Raw genomic sequence first — 21166 nt, 5'->3', positions numbered from 1 at the left:
AATATATGCTCAAGGCATGGGAATGAGAATTGCAAGTGAAAATTCCCCTATTTGTGGTTGTTCCCTCGAATAAAGGATATTCTGGCCCTATTGTGCGTGTGGGTGCGTGTGTTTGTGACAACTTCAACTTCGCTGTGAAAGTTGCGTAAACAAGGGATGAGGATCAAGAGGAAACGGATTATTCTAGCTAAAATTACTTTTCTTGTCCTCAAGACCGTATGAGAGTTTTATAATAATAACTTGAACATGTATGTTTTACATCAATGCTATCATATGATGATATGGTTTTAGAAACTTTGGCATTGCAATCTATTCACGTAAATAATAAGCATGTGAATTTTATTTTATTTTATTTTATTATTATTATTATTATTTTCGCAGAAAAGCATGTGAATGTGATTACTTGCATCATGCGTATTTAATGGAAGCCCTTCTCTAACAGGTACATTGACCATTTTATTAACATTGGTGTGTGTGTGTGTGTGTGTATTAATAAAAAATTGTGACCAATAATTACACAATTTGCCTTAGGCTATGGGAACATGTAAGGGCCTGTAATTTGTATAATGTAAATATACATGTGGTGGTAATAACATATAGTATATATACTTATTCATTTGCCAATTGCCATGCTATATATATATGTGTGTGTATGTGTGCATCATTACTTTATTCTTACCTTAAATAATTTCTATCTGGTAAATCACACGAGTCCAATTCATTTTCATTTTCATTTTCATTACATGAAAGAAATTTAAATAAAATGAGCAGCACTGGGGATAGATATGAGACAAAAATGAGGAGGGCCCATTAATATTCCATAATGCCATCCCCCGACAATTGTTATGGAGTGGGGCCTATCCCACCAACAAGTTTTCAATGTCTAAGCCCAACCCGGCCCGTTACCATCATCAACTAATCAAGATCTGAACAGAGTTTCTTTTTTGGTAAGCAGGTAGATGATGATGATCAGAAAGAACACAGTTGATAGATACTAAGGACCTAATATCATGTTTTTTCAAAGCATTATGAGTTAGTTGATGATAACTGTAAAAGCATATTAATATTATTAATAGCCAAATTGGGAGCTCAGTCTTAATACTATCCCCCACATGAGATTGCAAATTTATTTGTTACTCATGTACAATATGATTAAACCCATGATCAGATTGGGAAAATAAAAACCCATGATGGTTGTTTAATATGTCCCACAACATGGGTCACTTAAATTTATGTAAATTATATATATATATATATATATATATATATATATGTGTGTGTGTGTGTGTGTGTATTGTGGGTGGGGGACAAGAGTGTAATAACAATAACATAGATCAGCACATCACTTGGTAAAATAGTTTTTACTTCTTGGACGTCAATTGTAAGAATTGGTTTGACTACAAATCAAATGAGGAAGAGTATTTATTATGTGCTGCTCAAAATCATAACAAAAATTTCACTAAATAGGAAAACAATTTTACAATGCTACCCTCCCAGTGTTTTGTTCGGTGGGATCCAGATCCGGACAACTGAAATTCCCACACTTAAAACTCAAATCAATTTTAAGTAAGTTGGGTTGGGGTGGAAACAAATTAAGCAGCTTATAGATATGATAAATGCATTTTTAATCATGCTGCTATCAAGCACCAACTCAAGAATGAGAATGCAGTGAACCCAGTGAAAGAAATAATTTAGACTAATCAAATAAATACAGCTGTATTAACCAAACTTGACAAGGCAACAACAATATTTACAAAAGAGCTCTACGTAAAGAAACCTAAATCAATACATCTTTTTCCCATATCCACCCCCTGGAAATATATTATCATCAACAGTTGTAGTCCATCATCTCTCTGGAAAACACCAATGGTAGCACTAAAACTCGCTGTCAACGCACCAAAACTAGAAAGATTCAACTTTTAAACTGAATTATCTTTGTACAAACACCCTGTCTTGACTCCACCTGTGAAAGTAATAGATCATACTCATCAAAACATTTAGTCAATTGAAAATTCCAAATACCAATACCAAAGAAAAGCCTCTGTTTTGTCATGCAAAATTATACCCTGCAGAAAAATACAAGGAGGAGCTAGCCCAAGCAGCAAAATTATTCACATTCTCCTTTTTACATGGTCAACCAAAAATGGACGAAATTTTAGGCTGAATTTAAAAATAAAAAAAAATAAAAAAATAAAAAAACCAGATGAATTTCTTGAAAACGTTCAAATGGAAAAAGTTTCAAAAGCCAATCAAATAAAACCCACTATCAGCTTGTAAAGTGTGGCCAAACCAAACTCTGTTTTCCTTTTGAGAGTTACTACCATAGAATCAAATAGAGCCCACAAAATATATAAGAGCTCTACTATGCATCACAGATCCAAAATTCACCAAAAGTTTACCCTGTATAGCTCTCACCTAAGGGCGGCAGCCCATCAAGCCATTTGCTGACAATCAGTGATCTTCACTACATGATGCATATCAGTGCTGAAAATATAACCACTTCTGTACGGCAACTAAAAACCCAGAACTACTGAGAGAGGTGTTTCGAGAGCAAGTGTTTTGCAGCCATGCCATGCAACTGTGCAGGTCCCACATTAGACTGATCCTGAAACACAAATAAAATCAGTTGTGAGGAATCCATAAAAGAAAAACATTAAATGATCTCAAGCACTTGTGAATCCAATACCATATCTTGCAAACTGTCTTGAATGTCAAAACAACTCTGAATACTGTGTGGTCTGAAATGTAATTGCCCCTACAAGCATGTAACAGGATATGTTATTTAATTGCTTCATCTAAACAGCATAATACAACAATAAGGATTTAAGATTTTCACAACACTTCAGAGGATATAGAGAGGTTCGTAGACAGAAATGCCCCCAAAACAGTTGTAAAATCCCTTTTACTACTAACAACAAACTCAATTACACAATATTGTCAGCTTATGTGAAACCTAGTTCCTTTACAAACACATGTTAAAATACCATACCAGCCCCTGCAATCTTTGTTGAGTAAGGTAATGACCATCATGAATTGGTGCTATTGAATTTAATTGCCCCTACAGCAAGAACAAATACAACTTAAAAGTCTATATTAAGAAAGGAAAAAAAAAAGTGCAAACGCAATGTGGCCGAAATTGTTATATGCATTACCAGCCCCTGCATGCTCTGTTGATTGCTATAAAAATCATCACGGCCAGGAGCAAGGGTATTTAAATGTCCCTACAACAAGAAGCAACACAGATTATATTATTGGAAGTGAAAAACAATAACGGTTTAACTTCTTGGTTTGTACATTATGCTCATTATCAGAACATCCCCTACCATTCCTTGTACAATTTGTTGAGTGCCAAAATAGCCATCAAGGTTTGGAACTCTCGAGTTCAATTGTTCCTACAAGAATAAAACCCCATATCTAAGAAAAGACCACTTCAGATTATATTTTAACTTCAACTACATAAAAAATCTACTGTCTAATATATTAAAGTAACAATTAAAATCCATCATACCATCCCTTGTATGCTCTCTTGCGTATCATAAGAACAATCAAGGGTTGGTGCTTGTAAATTTGAGTGTCCCTACAGCAAGTATGGAACCCACATCAAAATGCATCTTCTATATCTATTTCAAAAATAAAACAAGGTGGTCAAACAGGTGAAAAATGTAACGAACCATTGGCTGCCAGGTTTCATGCATCCCAATTGTTATTACTTCTGGCTCTGACTGTACCTAAAATATATATGCAAAAGACCTACTCAAGTGAATTATCATTTCTAATGGTTTGAAATGACTTGAACTATAAGCATGATTGTGGTAAAAGAAGAAAAAGAGAATCAAATTACCTTTCCTTTTCTACACATACTGTTCTTTTTATTTGTCTTGCTTGTACTGTTACCTTGGATCACTTTTTCAAAGTCATTAAGACCACGAGTTGATGGAGAGCTGGGCTCCAATACAGGTTGAACTGAGTTATTCATACTCTCACACTTTCTCAAAGCTTCTTCCAGTGCATTGAAAGCAATATTGTAACTCTCTTGAGATAAAGATCCTTCATCACCCAATATAAAAGCCCGTTGACATAGATCATTGTAGCGTTGAACCCTGGACTCAATCATATGTAGCTCTTGTCTCGTGGTTTGTCTACTTTTTGCATCCTTTGTCCAGCGTTTCAAAATATATTGAGATGGAATGTTATGCACACCGGACATTTGAAGAACAATCATGACATGTCTACAAAGGAAACCACTGTATTCAAATAAACGGCAAGTGCAAGAAATATCAGATGTCATTTCATTCCTCACTACAACAAAATCTTGATTCTCTTCAAAATCTTGAACTTTGAACATCATGATTGCACCATCTTCACTTTCTTTCTTTGGATGACAAGCAACAACTCCCAAAACCTCTACTTGGAACTTCTTGAATATAGCATGTGTGTAAACTGTTGCCATTTGTTTCCCGAAGGGTGAGGGGGATTTTAATCCTGGTTGTTTATGCCATGACTCAAAATCTGCTTTTGCTTCCTCTTCATACTTCTCTTGTAAAATTGCTTTGTAATGGTCTAAAAATTCCTTCAACGTAGTTCTCCGTTGCATGTATTTATCAAAAAAGGAGTTTATACTTTCCGACCGTTGCGTTGTAGATATCCCAGCCAAGAAAATGTTTCTCATGTATGTTGGAATCCATCGTTCACGATCGTCATACAATGATTGAAACCATATGTCATTTCTTAGATTGAATTTATCAACAATTTTCCACCATCTCTTTTCAAACTTCTCATCTGTTGAAGACTTAATAATACATTTGTTAAATTTAGTCATAAAGTTTTCATGTTGCCTTAACACATAACTGAGTTTCTCCGGAATCTTGCTCAGTATATGCCACAAACAAAAACAATGGCGAGAAACAGGAAAAACATCAGCGATAGCTTCTTTTAAGACTTTGTCTTGGTCAGTCAATATCACTTTAGGAGCTTGTCCACCCATTGCTCTAAGCCACGCTTGCATCACCCAAGCATATGTAGATTTAGTCTCATCTGCAATCAATGCACATCCAAGCAACACAAACTGAAAGTGATGGTTCACTGCAATAAAGGGAGCAAACGGCAATTTGTATTCGTTCTTGATATATGTAGTGTCAAAAAACACTACGTCGCCAAAATTTCCATAGTCAAGCCTACCTTTGCCATCAACCCAGAAAACATTTCTCAAACGCTGTTCTTCATTCAAATCTAGTGCATAGAAGAAGGTGGGATTCTCATCTTGCATGCACATAAAATGTTCAAGCATAACCTGTGCATCTCCCTCCTCTAAAGCTAAAAGCTGCCCACTACTACCATTAATGATGCCACTCTTTTGATTCACAAATTTCTTAATTCCACCAGTCTTTCTGGACATTGTGACGTACATCTTTTTTGTTCTTGCTCGGATAGCATGCAAGGCATCAACATTACTGTTGCCTAGATCTATGTTTCTGTGACCTCGAAAGTAATAGGCTTGATCTGGAAAAATTTCATGGTTATGCTCCTTTACGAAACTACGAATAATCCATCTTCCATCCTGCCTTCTCTTAACATGCATGCAAGCCTTGCAATCCGTCTTTGACCAAGATCGATTTATTCTTCCTCGTTTTCTCTTAATAGGAATGTTTGCTGAGCCGTCTGCATTTGAAACAAGTTCTGGAGTTTCAGATGTACTAGATTCTCGCTTGCTTCCATATCTAGTACACACAAATTTTGCATCAATAAATTTTCCAGAGATTCTTGATCGACGGCTGGCCTTTATTATGGTGGCAAAACCAACAGACTTGGCGTATTCTTTATAAAATGAAAACGCATCCTCCTTGGAGTCAAATTCCATACCATCACATGGCTCTAAATTGGTATGAAAATTCACAGCAACTCCATCTTCGGCATGCACTTTCTGTCTGCTATTTGATGTGAATCCACTCACATTTGGTCCTGTGTTTTCTTTATCATGTACAGCAATCTTAGGAGAGCAAGCAGTTGCTCCATCCCTGCCATGCACTTCACCTCCAGCATCCTCCGCATCTTCGTTCACATTTGGCCTACTGTCTTCCTTATAATGTTCTCCTGATGGCTGTTCAAGGTCTATTCCGATTGAGGGCATTTTTTTTTTTTTTTTCTCTCTTAAATTTTTTTACAACATACCTGGAAGTATTGATAAATGTGTGAACTCAGCATTAGTAACCAAAATCAATTTTAAAAAATGCAGGAATATCCAGCTATGTAAGAAGAAATATGTAAAATTCGATATAATTCAAACTTCTTGTTACATTTTATAATGGAGAGAAGATTCTAAGATTAAATTATACCCTTTCTGAAGTGTTAGATCATGATATATGTTGTTGGGCCCATTCTCTAACAGCCTAACTTTTGGAGCAATTGGTAGTCTAATGGTATCAGAGCTTTGGTTCTGGAGGTAATGGATTCAAGTCTCCATCTTTCCATTTGTTCCCCAGTTCATTGTGCACATTTTGCACTTGTTCTAATCCTAATTTGGTCTATTTGCCTTGCTACGTGGAATACCGTGTCGCACGTGAGGGAGGGTGTTAGAACTCGATATACACTATTGGGCCCATTCTTTAACAACTTCAGCTTTTGGAGCAACTGGTAGTCTAACATACAAAAATAATAACACGGTAGCATTGAATTAAGAAAATACGCAAAAGAATAAAGTAAACCTTCGTGATGCAAGTAAATTAGTGCACTGTGATTCATTTAAGATAATAAGACAACCCAATCATAAATGTTTAAAAGCATTGAATTCACTTGTACAATTACTTATCCGAAAAAAATATTTGAATCCACTTATACAACATGATTTATATACATATACATATATATATATATAGAGAGAGAGAGAGAGGGAGAGAGAGAGAAAATCAATATATATCAGAAAATATCCTACAAACTTAGAGATTAGGAATTCAAATGAGGTATCATGGTTAGTTTAGATTGTTAAGTGCTACACGCTTGAAGGACTCTCTGCAGTCTAATATTTTCCAGTGAACTTAAAAGAAAAGAAAAGAAGAAGATAGAGATAGAGGAAAAAATTAGAGAGAGATTGATTTAAAACAACATTAGCTTGCTTGAAGTTCAACATTTATGTGATGACTTTCCTTACATGAAACTACAATCATATTTTACACAATAACAACCAGATTATGGCATTAGAAAAAATCACTAGAAGAGCCAAGTCAGGTTCTCAAAAAAAAAAAAAAAGAAAAATCAACAGTATTACTAGACACCAAATCCTAGAAAGGGATATTAGATGTAAACTACACTCCCTTCAGGGGTAAAAAACAAACAAAATCATAAAGATAAACTAGGCGATACAAATGACTCATCCGTGCCTATTTTTTAAAAGAAAAGAAAGAAAAAATGAATTCATCGTCAAATACTTGTTTCACCGGAAAAAATGAAAATGACATATTTCCACAATGAATGGGCACAATTATAGCTCTAGCAACTAAGGCAGGCAAGATGAGTATGTATCACTCGCACAGGAACATAATATATACACAAACACACACATATGAGAACCACTTTATTTATTTATTTACTTATATTAACAAATGGAAGATAATGCAATAATTATTGGGTGTGGTGAGTGTAATATGGTATAAAGAATCAACAACGTTGCAGTCATCAACATTGATAGAAATATGCAGCCCCTACAATATGCAAATTAGAGTAGGATACGGCTCCCACATGGATAAATTATGTTCCATGGGTCATAACAAATATATAGTAATTGCAAGGTAAAGCATTTTCAGAACATAAATTAATGAGATGGAGAAAATAACAAATAAAAAATAAAAAGAATGGTTCCAATTGTTGGGGTCACCAGATTGAACCTCTTGGAACAACAACCAGACATGTTTTGCCACGTTTTAGAATAATATATCATGTGTAGATTCACATCATTAACATACATAGTAAACTCTTCTTAAATCAGTTGGTTCAAATTTCAATTTGATGTTGGGGATTCTTGCATAGCATAGCTTATTATCGGCTCTTCAATAATATATTTGAATTCCAACATTAATCATACGAAATCAAATTGCCGAATGCCAAAAAACAAGTAAACAGATTGCCAGTCACTAATTTTGCTCATAAAAAGCAATTTACTTCTTCACGTCTATAATTTTATATAAGCTAATCAGCGTTTTCTCTGGTTTCCCTAAGCATTAAAATTTATCCGAATATATATCTATATGTGTGTGTGTACATATATATATATATACATATATATTTTGAACTTTCATTTCTGTACTTCCTGCCTACACAGTCACAGACACGCAAGTGAAGAAAAATGAAAATGCATGGAAAAAAAAAAGTAGAGAGAGAACGAGTAAAATTACGGCAAGTGAAGAAGTCCAACAGAGATTGAAGATCGTAGCAGAGAAGAGTGAGTGAGATTTGCGGGCGAGTATGGAACTCTTCGTTACCTCGACAGGTTAGGGCACCACACACTTTCCAAACGTACTCGCATCTCGCGTTTTCTCACTCGCCTCTCCTCCTATCCTCTCTACTCTCATGGGTCGGCCCACCTAAGTCTAGCCGCTTTTTTTGACCCAGCAAGATGGCACGGATCGATCACAATGTCGTTTAGTTTATGGGCTTAACTTTACCATGTTTTAAAATCTGTTGGGTCTCAAATGAACAAAGCTACTCCACTTATTAAGTTGGGCTTCTAAAAGAAAAAGATGGTCAAAGTTTTTGGCATCGTTACGAGAACAACAATATTTGCCTTCTTAGGCCCTGTTTGGTAAAGCTGCGATTTTTATTTTTTTGTTGTGATTTCATTTTTGTTAAAATGACAAATTTATGAAAAGTTGTGCTGTCATTTCAGCCAAAACAAAATACGTTTGGAAACGTACATCTGCGGTTGAATTTCGCCTTTTTTTAACCCAGATGGAATGGATAGATCACAATGTTGTTTAGTTATGGGATTAGTTTTACCATCTTTTAAAATTTGTCGGGTCTGAAATGAACAAAGCTACTTTTATTTATGTGAAAATGATAAATTTATGAAAAATTGTGCTGTAATTTCTGTCAAAATAAAATACGATTGGTAACGTACATCTGCTGTTAAATTTTTTAAAAGAGAAAAGAGAAAATATGTTTGGTAATTTTAAAAAAAAAAAAAAAAAAAAAAATGCCTATTTTATTTACAATTTGAATATAATTGAAAATTAATAAAATAACATTTTTTAATTTTACTATTGGAGTATAATGATGTACCTCAACGCCTAGAAAATAATAAATGAAGCCAAGATCCTGCATAGAAAATGCTTCTCCGAGTTTGTGAATGAAGGCATTTAAAAACTCGGGATTAGAACTTGTGAGGATAATGTCATCCACATATAAGAGTAGAAGAAGAGTGTCATGGTGGCTATGGCAAACAAAGAGAGACGAGTCAACTGCACTGCAAAAGAAACCATTAGATAACAAATATGAGCTAAATTTATCAAACCAAGCCCGTGGGGCTTGTTTTAGCCCTTACAAGGCTTTCTCGAGTCAACAAACATGATTGGGTCGTGTTGGATCCTGAAAACCAGGAGGTTGGTCCATGAATACAGGGTCAACAAGATTACCGTAAAGGAAAGCATTTTTTACATCGAGTTGTCTTATGTCCCAGTGGGGAACAAAGGCTACAGAAAAAAACAATGCGTATTGTAACAAGCTTGACTGCAGGCGAGAATATTTCAGCAAAATCAACACCAGGAACCTGAGAATAACCTTTTGCGACTAATCGAGCTTTTAACTTCTCAAGTGTGCCATCAACTTTAACTTGTGTCTTAAAGACCTACTTAATGACATTCATGTCGGTTTTGTACGGAACCAACTCCCAAGTCTCATTTTGGTGAAGTGCCAAGAGTTCTTCTTCCATTGCCAAATGCCATTCTGGATGTTGAAGGGAAAACTTTATGGTTTTGGGTTCCTTAGGTAAATCAATGGCTAGTGGACAATAATCATGTAAGGAGTATTTGGGAATGGGTTTAGGTGGTCTATTACTCCGATGAGGTAGTAAATCACGAGTGGTATTTTCTTCTAAAGGTGGACTGGGAAGATCATTTTGGGGTGGTTCTAAGTTTGGTAAACATAGATCAAAATGTGGGGTCAAGGTAGGAGATGAATGAACACAAGAGGGGTCAGAAACTGATTGGAGTATGGTATTTAAAGGTAAAGAGTTGATTTGGTTGTGGGCTGGAGAGATATCTTCTGGCATTTTTTCCATTGGAAATGGTTAGATTGTAGGGGAAGTCTCTTGTGATGAAGAGAAATCTTGAGATCCTATGAACCAATGAAAAAAATGTGATTGTCATTAGCATCTCTTATGGTAGAAAATAATGACCTGGGAGTACGAATTAAAAAAGTGAGCTCATTAAACACCACATGTCATGACATATATACAGTAGGTGGATAATAACATTTGTACCCTTTTAAAAATTCAGAATAACCAAGAGATACACCAGGTAAAGATCTCAGATCCATTTTTGTTTTTGTATAGTCTCTCAAATCCGGGAAACATCTACAACCAAAGACCCTTAGAGAACTATAATCTGGTGTTTGTTTTTCCAGCACCTCATATGGACATTCCCAACTCAATACACGAGATGGTTGTCTATTAATTAAACATATTGTTGTTGCAAAAGCTTCAACCCAAAAACTTTTTGGAACATTACTATGGAAGAGAAGAGTTAGGCCAAGCTCAATAATATTCCTGTGTTTTCTTTTAGGTAAGCCATTTTGTTCTGGAGTATGTGGGCAAGAGAATTGATGTTTGATTCTATGATCTTCCAAATATGAAATGAATTTTTTATCAATAAATTATCCTCCTCCATTTGATTGAAACACCTTAATTCTCTTATCATATTGATTGATCACATATTTGTGAAAATTAATGAAACATGAGATGAAATCAGATTAGTGCTTTAGTGGGAAAAACTAAGTATACCGTATGCATTCATCAATAAAAATAACATAATACCGAAATTTTTTTAAAAAATAACACATGAGCTACACCTCATAGATCACAATGAATAATTACAATAGGTTCATCACAATTTTTTATTTTATTTTATTTTTTATTTTTTATTTATTATTTTTTTTTTTTATGACATAGGAACCCCCACAATTACCTGCCCTTTGGACTTGTAGCTACCGTGTGAACCCCCAGCTACCCACCCCGGCCCCACAATGCGAGTAATAGGTGGTTCATCACAAATTTTATTTGAAGGAAAGAACGGTAAATGACATGCCTTTGCCATTTGACAACTTTTGCACAGTTTCTCAACCTTATTTCCAATACTAAAAATTAATTTGTTGCTCTTAAACAGATCTATTACCTTCATCTGAGGATGACCTAACCGTTGGTGCCAAACTTCATCTGAAACAACTTTATTTCTAGTTCGGAAAAAGGCTTCCTTTTTTTGCTGCAAAGCATACAATCCTCCACATCTATTCCCCATTGTGATTAATGCATTTGTCTCCATGTTCTTTATCCTAAACCTACTAGATGAGAACTCAAAATTATATGAATGATGAGAAGTCATATGACTAACAGAAAGCAAATCCCTTTTCTTTCTTTTTTTTATTTCTGGAACAACTAGTACATTTTCTAAAGCCAATGTTTTCTTTCTAGTGGGAATACTAGCAATACCAATATGTGAAATTGTGAAACCATTTCCATCACCAATGAAGACTTTATCATGTCGAAAATAAGGAGAGTAATGGTCTAACTTACTAGTAGCAGAAGTCATGTGAGATGATGTTTCTGTATCTGGATACCAAACCGCATCTTGTGAATCAGACATCAACATGGTTGCTAGTGCATATGTAACATCTTTTGGTTGATATGTTTGATTAAACCCATGCCAACACTGCAAGGCATTGTGTCCATACTTTTCACATATTTGACACATAACTTCATATTGAGATGAATGGCTGGTCTTAGCAGCAAGTGCATTTATGGAGTTATTATTCTTCATAGCATTACTTCTCCTATCAGTTGAATAACCTACTTGAGAAAACCCACGTCCTCTTGATGAAAAATTATTGTGAGCTTGTCTTCCCCTACGACTAAAATTCCTATTGTTGATGTGAGATCTTTCATCAGCAAAAGCAATATTTTGATTAACAAGGGAAAAGTTAGCATCATTGTTTTGGGAAACATACAAGTTTTAAATACTTTTCGAGGGATTTTAATACATAGATCTTGATTCATCACATAGAGACAAGTTTTATGCAAAAATAAAATATGATGTATCATTCAACTAATGGATTGAATACTTACATCAAAGGTCTGAGTAAACCTTTAAATCTTTCCTCTAAAGTGAATGTTCTCACTTATTGTAGATCCCTTAACAAGATGCCTTCTCCTTGGATCTCCATCTTCTTGGTAATTGTTTTGCCTTTAGAAATCACTCATAAGCCTCCATGAATGACCTTGGAAAATTAGGCTTGTGGGAGCCTCCATTAGATCAGAACATAAACCCTAATTTTCTAGAGAGAGAAAATATATTCCTATTTCCTTCTCATAAAAATCACTCCTAAAATATACATAGACCATGTATATATATAGGCAACATAAAGATAAGGAAAAGGAAACAATTAATCCTTCTCAATCTCTAATTCACATGTTTCAAATCTAATATGATTCCAATATCAAGTTGGGCTATGAGTGAGAATCCTTGGGGCCTATTATTTTATTGGCTACAATGAATTAATAATTGGCTCGGTCCATGGACCCAATTCAATTAATTCATAAATTAATTTCTACTCCATTAAAAGAAATTAATTGAACTCCAATTAAATAATAAATAACTTCTAAGTCAATATTACACTTTGACCCCTCTATGCATAATTAGTTATCGGATAAATAAAGCCATCAATCTGACTACTTAATTAATATATTTATTTTGGTACCTTTGATTATTTCTAACTCGATCACAATAAAACATTTGTTTGAAAAAAATAATAATTTAAATAAATAAATATATAATAAATCATTTTGTTTAAAAACACACGAACGCCTTCGAATTTACTTTGTAATCAACCATAATTAATACAAAATAAATATAAGTAGCAATGATGCAAATATTGAAAATATAACCCTCTAACTATTAATTACATAATTACCCAAAGTGTCGGTCTAAGGATCTCGAAGAATCCGCCGAACAAATCAAAGTAATTATTAATTAATAAAATAGTATATAATTTTCTCATGCTTAAGAGTCAAATGCCATGACGGAGATAGGGAGCAATTGCATACGACGGCTCTCGCAATATATCTCAACCTAACGCGGATCCAGTTCAAATCTTAATTAATTATGAGTTCATCCATAATTACCGACTATGAACCATTTATGATTACTATTTATATATCATGCATTGATTACCATCACATACATATATATAAATATCTCTTGTAATCAAATGGACACTATCAATTCTATAATGAATCGAAATATAATACATTGAATTCACCAATTGTATAAAACATAAATATTTCAGAAACGCCAGGAACATATGTCACTTTAATCCAAACAGAACAGCTCCCACTTGCCCTCATAGCCAATTCAAATTGCACCTAACTCCAATGTTATCCAGATGATGATTAAAATTATTGATCAATGACACCTTTGATAATGGATCAACAAAGTTGTGTTCCAATGCAATGTTCTAGTTACAAGTATATTTTCTTGCCGGACAATATCATGTAGAACATGATACTTCCTCTCAGTGTATCTTGTTCCTCTATAGAACCTTGGGTCATTGGTTTGGACTACTTCTGCACTATTGTCACAACATAGCTCAATAGGCAGGCTAGTATACTCCACAACCTCTAAATCAGTGAGATCAAACCAATAGGCTTCCTTTACCGCCTTTAAGGCCGCAATATATTCCACCTGCAGGTTTGAGTCAGCAGTTGAAATCTACTTAACAATCTACCAACTGATTTCCCTTCCATTAAGTGAACATACACTAAGTCATGAACCTCATAGTATCTACTTCTGATTGAAAATCAGAACTAGCATACCTGACTAGGACCATATCATCACATCCATAAATGAGTATGATATCATTGGTCCTCCTTAGGTACTTAATGATATTTTTCACAACAGACCAGTTATCAAGTCCAGGATTAGATTGATATCTTTTGACTATCCCTACTATGTATAGACCATGGCATATATGAGACTTCCATATGCCAAAGCATATAGTTCCAGTCTTATTTGCTCAATCTTCTCTGCTAGTCTTGGAAAACTACTTACTAGAGAGAACAATCCATATCAATAAAGCAAAAACTCATTTATTGAGTTATGCATACCAAACCTGGTCAAAACTTTATCAATGTAGGATTATTAAGATAAGCCTATTTTCCTTTTAACCTGATCTTGCAAAAGCTTGATCCTAAGAATATAGCTTACATCTTGAAAATCTTTCATTTAAAAGTAATTGAACAACTACCTCTTTATTGATGACAAAACTTCCACATCATTCTAAATGAGTAGGATGTCATCAATATATATAGAATCAGAAAAATAATGACATTCCCTTGTACACTCATGATTTATTCACTAAGAAATCTTCTGGTATCTTTTTGTAGATTAACTTGCCTTCCATAGGTATCACCCTACTAGAAAATTCTACAAGATCCCAGAATTTATTGGAATACATAGATTCCAACTCTGATTTCATAGTAACGTGCCAAAACGATCTGTATCCATATCGGTTCACGCTTCCGTGTAGCTTACTGGGTCCAACTCATGTTTAACAGGGATGTTCATAACAGTCTCACCTAAAAACATGATTCTGTCATATTGGATGATAATCCTCCCACTACCTCAATGTACCGATGCAAGAATCTGTGTACTAGATGATGCTGACGCATCAATAGGGAATTCATATATTATTCTCAATCTCTATAATAAGTGTGTTCATATGTGGTACATCTGGTACTCATACCATATTCTCTAACACTATGCTACTAGGTATGTAATTCATAATATGATTCTCCTATAGATAAACAGTGAGTGTAAACAATCAACTTTTATCATTGAGATCATAAAATAATCTGTCCTAGTGACTTTTAGAGTAGCTATCTAATCTATCATGCGTATGATCTGTTTCCAACTTACTTATCCATATCAAGCACACATGTACAAGACTACCCCATATGTGCATGTGATTCAAACTAAGATTTAGTCAAAAACATAGCTCAACGGTATCCTTGAGACAAACTAAGATGGAATGCAATTCATAATGTGCATTGATATCGTCAAAGCTAAACTCTAAAATGAAATAGATAATGTAGCATAACAGATCATAGATCTAACCATGTTAAGCGGAATTCTGTTATTCCTATTTGACACATAAATCCATTTAACATCAATTACGGAAAACCTGGTACACCGCACCCTCATTGACCATATAGTCTTTGCACTATCCCAAGAAATACTCATCTCCACGATCAGATCGGATTGTTTTGATAAGCTTACCTAATCTGTGCTCCACATCAGTCTTGACACTTTCAGAATGTACCAAAAGTTTAAGGCTCGTGTCGCATCAGATAAATTTATCCAAAACATGAGTAATCTTGCTTGGATGTTCATAAGACCACACGTGTCTATGTGTACCGACTCCAATTGTCCTTTATGTCTATTCAATTTGGCTGATTAAGCCCTTAGAGTTATCTATCCTTCAAAACAGGATTCACAAGTTTGGTTTAGGCTCCTTTGCCTCACTAGGTAATAAACATTCTTTGACCAATATTTGAATCTCATTTTGATTGATTACAACCCAAAAATAGACACTAAAAAAATACAATGAGTCAGGAATAACAAATTTTCTCTTAACACTCAATCTAGAAGATGCAACATTAGTTTCTACATCTTGCAAATCTTAAGAGTTTGTGATTATAGTATATTAACCATCTTTCAATGCACCAGAAACAATTGCATATCTATTCAATTTTATAAAACCAATTTTACAAAATAACAACACAGTTTTTATAAACCACAAGTGAAACAAAAATTAGATTGCGTCTAACTTCTGTGCATAAAGATAGTTCTCTAATACTAATATCCTCATACTCTCTAATTTCAGATGTAATACTCCCACTGACTTAACTACAACCTTGGCATCAGGACAAAAGATAAATATATATCCATATCATCAAGGCTTCTGGATTCCTGAAATTCTTACAATGAATTGCAAACATGCTTAGTGGCTCCAGAATCTATCTATCAGGAATTAATAGACGCAACCACATAACATAGCTCAATGATTAAATATATATTTTCCTATGCCACGTCATTGCTTAGACAGTTCGCCCTTTAGTGTTTTAGTTAGCGACAAAAGAAACAGTTTTCTTCGCCCTCAACATACACTGCCTTATTCCCTTTAACCTTTTTGAATACTCATGTTTTGTGCTAGCCTAGTCCTATTATCATCCTTCTTTTTTACTTTGCCCTTCCACTTGGGCCTAGAAGAAGATGGTATAGACTAGGTTAGATTAATAGGAACGCCTATACTTTTGATTATCCTATCATCTGTTATCAATTCTATAAGAATATCAGTGAGCGTGAACTCAAACTGATTCCTTATTTAGTTCACTCTAAAAGAGTCGAACGAGTTTGGTAACAAGACAATAATCATTTCAACTTGAAACTTACCACCCAAGTCAGCCCTATTGATCTCCAGCTAAGTTTTAAATAATAAACAATTATTTTCAAAATACAATTTCATACTGGAGTTCCTTAGGCTATCTTGATGGTGTTCAAGTCTGACATAGTACGTAGGCATACGCCCTATCTAATCTCACTAAAACATCTCATTAAGTATCTTAAAGTAGTGGAATTAGGTATAGGAGTATTATATACATTTTGTACCCTTACGTTGTGAATAAAATATCTAAGTTCCTTTTCCAATCATTATAAAAGAGGTCTACATACATTGAATATGTTAGCAAGCAGATAACATGGATTAGACATAATTAATCTGAATATAAATGCATTCATACAATATGCAAGGTAAATTATTAATATTGTCATGCATATTTAAAATTAAAATGAGTTTGTTAACCACATAATATAATAAATCTTAATTTAATAAGATTTCATTATCACTATTGGTGAACAATCCCTTTTAATTAATGCGGGTCCCTCAACTCCGTAGCATCATAAATCACACAATCAATATGTCAATAACTTATCCTGATGGAGGAGTTCATTATTACTATTGTTGGGATTCATTTGCTAGTAGGTGAGCACTTCCATTAAAATAATAATATGTGGGTCCCTTAACCACTGCATGAAAAATCAGATAACCAATACGCCAATAATTTATTCGGTTGGCGAAATTCATTATTGCTATTGGCGGGCAAATCCCATCATCTCTCATATCTCTTAAGACAATGCCTTGTCTATTTATATGAAATGATTCCCGATTATATTTAGCCTTTCTAAAATCATCTAGTGTAGACCACTCCGTTGGGGAGCTAACACTATTGATTTTAGATTAAGTGCATAACGTTATTAAAGCTCTAATGAAAAATAAAAACATTAAATATCTTGTCATTATAATCTAGACTCTTTAAATCATGCGTAGGGCCTTATTTTTAAAGATCTAATTACAATGAACATTTAATATTTTAATTTTCATGAGACAACCATTCTTGTAATATTAAGACTCTTCAAATCATGCGTGGAGCCTTATTTTTGAAGATCTAATTACAATGGTTTTAATAACGAAGGCCATGGGGCAATGTATAAAAATCCCCGCTCCCACTCAATTTTTAATCATTTATAATTAGGGTTTTCATTTTATTCATTTACATGATATAATGCAGGCAAAACGTCTTGATTTTAATCCAATTAAATTTAGAAAATATTTGGACTTTAAACGATTCACTAATATTTAATTTGAAGCACACTTTAAAAATAATTTACAAAAATGATTTTTCGTTTCCTAATAAGTGCCCTCAAATTAATTAGTATTTAAATCCAATTAATTTTCATAATTTAATTAATATAAATCAAGTCACTTAAATAAATATCATGGATCCAATGCATGAACAATAATTAATTAATAATTATTTATTCTATGCATTTCATACATCACATAAATATATAAATGATAGACAAAAGCAAATAAAATGGCCAATGGATTTAACTTTTAACATTTAATTGCTCTAAGTATTGCGCGAGGGTCAATCATTGGCTTGCAAACACCTGCAGGAGGTTGATACGCGCCTGGAGAAGCAAAACAATGCTCGGAACGCGCCCGGAGGAGCTGCAGTTCATCCCTACGCGCTTGCACGCGCTGGGGATAGCCTTAGGCGCGTGGCACGCGCCGCCATGTGATTGGAAAATGCTCCGGCGCGTGGGACGCACCTCCACGCGCGTGTACCATTGGCTGGCGCGTGTTCCCCACGCGCCAGCAAGCCCTCTTCTACTGGCGCGTAAGGAACGCGCCAGTCGCATGCTCTTGCGACTACACTTGATTCCTTCCTCCTTTGGTGATGATCTTGATGATCTGACGGCTGCTGATCTAAGCGTACCACATGTTGGTGTTCCTCGTCGCACCGGATCAGCCAGCCAAACTCCGGCACTCCCTTGCAGCCGGCATTACTCCGGTCGCCGAAAAATCGCCGAAAAAATCCAGAAAAATCAGAAAATTTCAAAAAAAAAAAAACCCTTGAACTATTAGTAAACTTGCAAAAAACCCCCTAAACTACTAAAATTGTAGAAAACCCCCTAAATTATACACATTTGTTGCAGATCACCTCCTCCGGCCACCGGCCAGTTGAATATTACTATTCATGACCAACAATTTTAAATTAAAGGACCATAATACCCTTATTTTTAACCTTTTTACCCAAACACATTAATAACTCTAATTAACCTTACACCCTAACACTACCCATCTCCATTGTTTATTTTCTTCATTAAACCCAATCGTAAGATTTCGCTGCTCCATCTACAGCAGCGTAAACAGCAACTCTCTCCCTCCCTCTATGTGTATGCGTGTTTATATGTATGTGTGTGTGTGTGTGTGTGTGTGTGTGCTTGTCCGGAGAATTGAATATATCCAAAGGAAGCATTTGCGGGAGAAATAATTGAATATGAAACAGAAGGATTGAAATCCAAACAAACCCTCACCACTCCTCTCCGGCGACACACCTCCCTTTCACTCGTCGCCAAATTAATGGTTCAAATTAGACCTAATTGCTTGTTTTGGAGAACCCAAATCGAGAGCATGGTCTCGTTGCCGAATTGATGTTCGTATTGAAACCCAATTGCTTGTTTCAGCGAACCCAACCCGACTGGATTGCAGAGGGTTCAACCTAATTTTCTAAGTTTTCTGTGATGAAGAGAATTCCCATATTGATTTCGATTCTCTGTGATGGCGGTAGGTTTGTCAGGGTTGTGACGGTGAATTTGTGAGGGAGCAGTGATGGTGGTGGAAGTAAGGGAAGTGGTGACCAGTGACCGTGGGTGGTTTGGTCTGTGCCGATATACAATAATTTTCCCCCAAAATTGTGTCAATGAAGAAGATGTACAGTAATTTTCCCCCAAAATAACGTAAGCAATTTGCGAAGAGGTTAATTTAAAGAAGTGACAATGGCAAAGGCGCACAGAAGATAAGAAGAAGAAGCGAGGGTCTGCCACAGGGGTTTTATTGTGATACAATTTGACTACGCAACTTGCCGCTGCCATCACGCCACCGTGATGCTCCACTATGGATACGGCGCCGTCAAGAAGTCCGTCCAGGCCTATGTATCACGCGCCGGCGGTCAAGTAATCGAAGTTCAATTACCATTTCCTGTTAATTCCAAAGACTGAAATAGCCAACAAGTTTCGGAAAGCCCTAGAAAGGGGCAAATCGAACAATCGTAGGGTTAGGTTAGCGGTGATCGATCACATCACATTGATGCCGAGTGTTGTGATTCCGGTGAAGGAATTGGTTAAGATTTGTAGAGACGAAGGTGTTGACCAAGTCTTCGTCAACGTAGCACATGTAATTGGGTGTATTGATCTTGATATAAAGGAAATTGGGGTTGATTTTTACACTAGTAATCTGTACAAATGGTTTTTCTGCCACCCTCTGTTACATTTTGTACTGTAGGAAAACCGAAAGCTCATCGGATTTGCATCATCCGGTGGTATCACATGAATATGGAAATGGATTGGTAATAGAGAGATGTTAGGTCTGCACCGGAGATGTGTTCAAGTATAGTTATGTTTAGGTTATCGGCATGTTGGTGGTGGTGGTGGTGGGTTACCGGCATATTGCTTTCGAAACGGTGTCCAGAAAGTCCATACAGGTGGTTATGCCGGAGGAAGATGTACAGTAACTTTATTTGGAGCTACGTGGTCTTATAATAAGGGCAAAATTGTCTTTTTTTCTTTTCCAATGACCTGAGGGAGCAAATTGCAACAAAATCATAGTTCAAGGGGGTTTTTTTGTAGTTCAGGGGGTTTCTTGCAAAACCCCAATAGTTCAGGGGGATTTTTTGCATTTTACCCTAACATAACAGTGTCGTCTTAATGGTTATACAGACGTATTTGATCTGTTCATCAAGGGTAAAATGCAAAAAAAAACTCCCCTAAATTATGTTGAAATTTTTAAATAACCCTTCTGAAATATATTTTGTGCATATTACCTCCTAAACTATTACATTTAGTTGCAAAATGCTTCAATGTCTTGACTATATTTCATTAAATGACAGTAATACCCTTTCTTATTGAATTACACTTAAATCTATTTTTCTTATTGAAATAAATTATGTAAAAAAAAATTCATACTAATTTGATAACATATTCTCCATTAAATTTGCATCAATTTAGCTTAATTTTTAAATTAATTGTTTAAATAAAAATCTTAAGTAATTTTTTAAAAACAATTTAAGTAATTTCTTAATTTTTCATGAATATATTGCATTAAAAAGAATGTATTTTTTATTTAAGTTATTTATTAATTTTTTATGAATATATTGTATGAAGAAGAAGGTACTTTTATGGTAAAAAAAAGTTTGAAGTGAGTATAATAAGTTTTATTATAAATAGTAAAGTTTTAATAACAAGTTAATCACTTTATAAAATTGTACTTATAAATATTTTATTTTTCATTT

General features: G+C 34.8%; 1 protein-coding gene across 4 annotated transcripts; it reads right to left on the bottom strand.

The window, feature by feature from the left end:
• Window positions 1–1660: 1660 nt before the first annotated feature.
• On the bottom strand, window positions 1661–8539 carry LOC132268638 (protein FAR1-RELATED SEQUENCE 1). Of its 4 annotated transcripts, none has more exons than XM_059769467.1 (10): window positions 8385–8539; window positions 3842–6168; window positions 3672–3728; window positions 3509–3577; window positions 3324–3392; window positions 3153–3221; window positions 2990–3058; window positions 2687–2755; window positions 2400–2605; window positions 1661–1963 (listed from the first exon to the last, which is right to left on the bottom strand). In XM_059769467.1, the coding sequence occupies exons 2-9, from the start codon at window positions 6125–6127 to the stop codon at window positions 2528–2530; spliced, it is 2766 nt and encodes a 921-aa protein (XP_059625450.1). In that variant the 5' UTR covers window positions 6128–6168; window positions 8385–8539; the 3' UTR covers window positions 1661–1963; window positions 2400–2527. The 4 variants fall into 4 exon arrangements, with proteins under 4 accessions (XP_059625450.1, XP_059625443.1, XP_059625454.1 ...); XM_059769460.1 differs by having other exon boundaries at window positions 2416–2605; XM_059769471.1 differs by lacking the exon at window positions 3509–3577 and having other exon boundaries at window positions 2416–2605.
• Window positions 8540–21166: the final 12627 nt, after the last annotated feature.

Source organism: Cornus florida, unplaced genomic scaffold, assembly GCF_030987335.1.
Source record: "Cornus florida cultivar Cherokee Brave unplaced genomic scaffold, ASM3098733v1 CherokeeBrave_3.0.0_Hap2_Chr01, whole genome shotgun sequence".
Taxonomy (NCBI): domain Eukaryota; kingdom Viridiplantae; phylum Streptophyta; class Magnoliopsida; order Cornales; family Cornaceae; genus Cornus; species Cornus florida.
The sequence above is the reverse complement of the archived record's forward strand: the minus strand, read 5'-3'. Positions and strand labels throughout refer to the sequence as shown.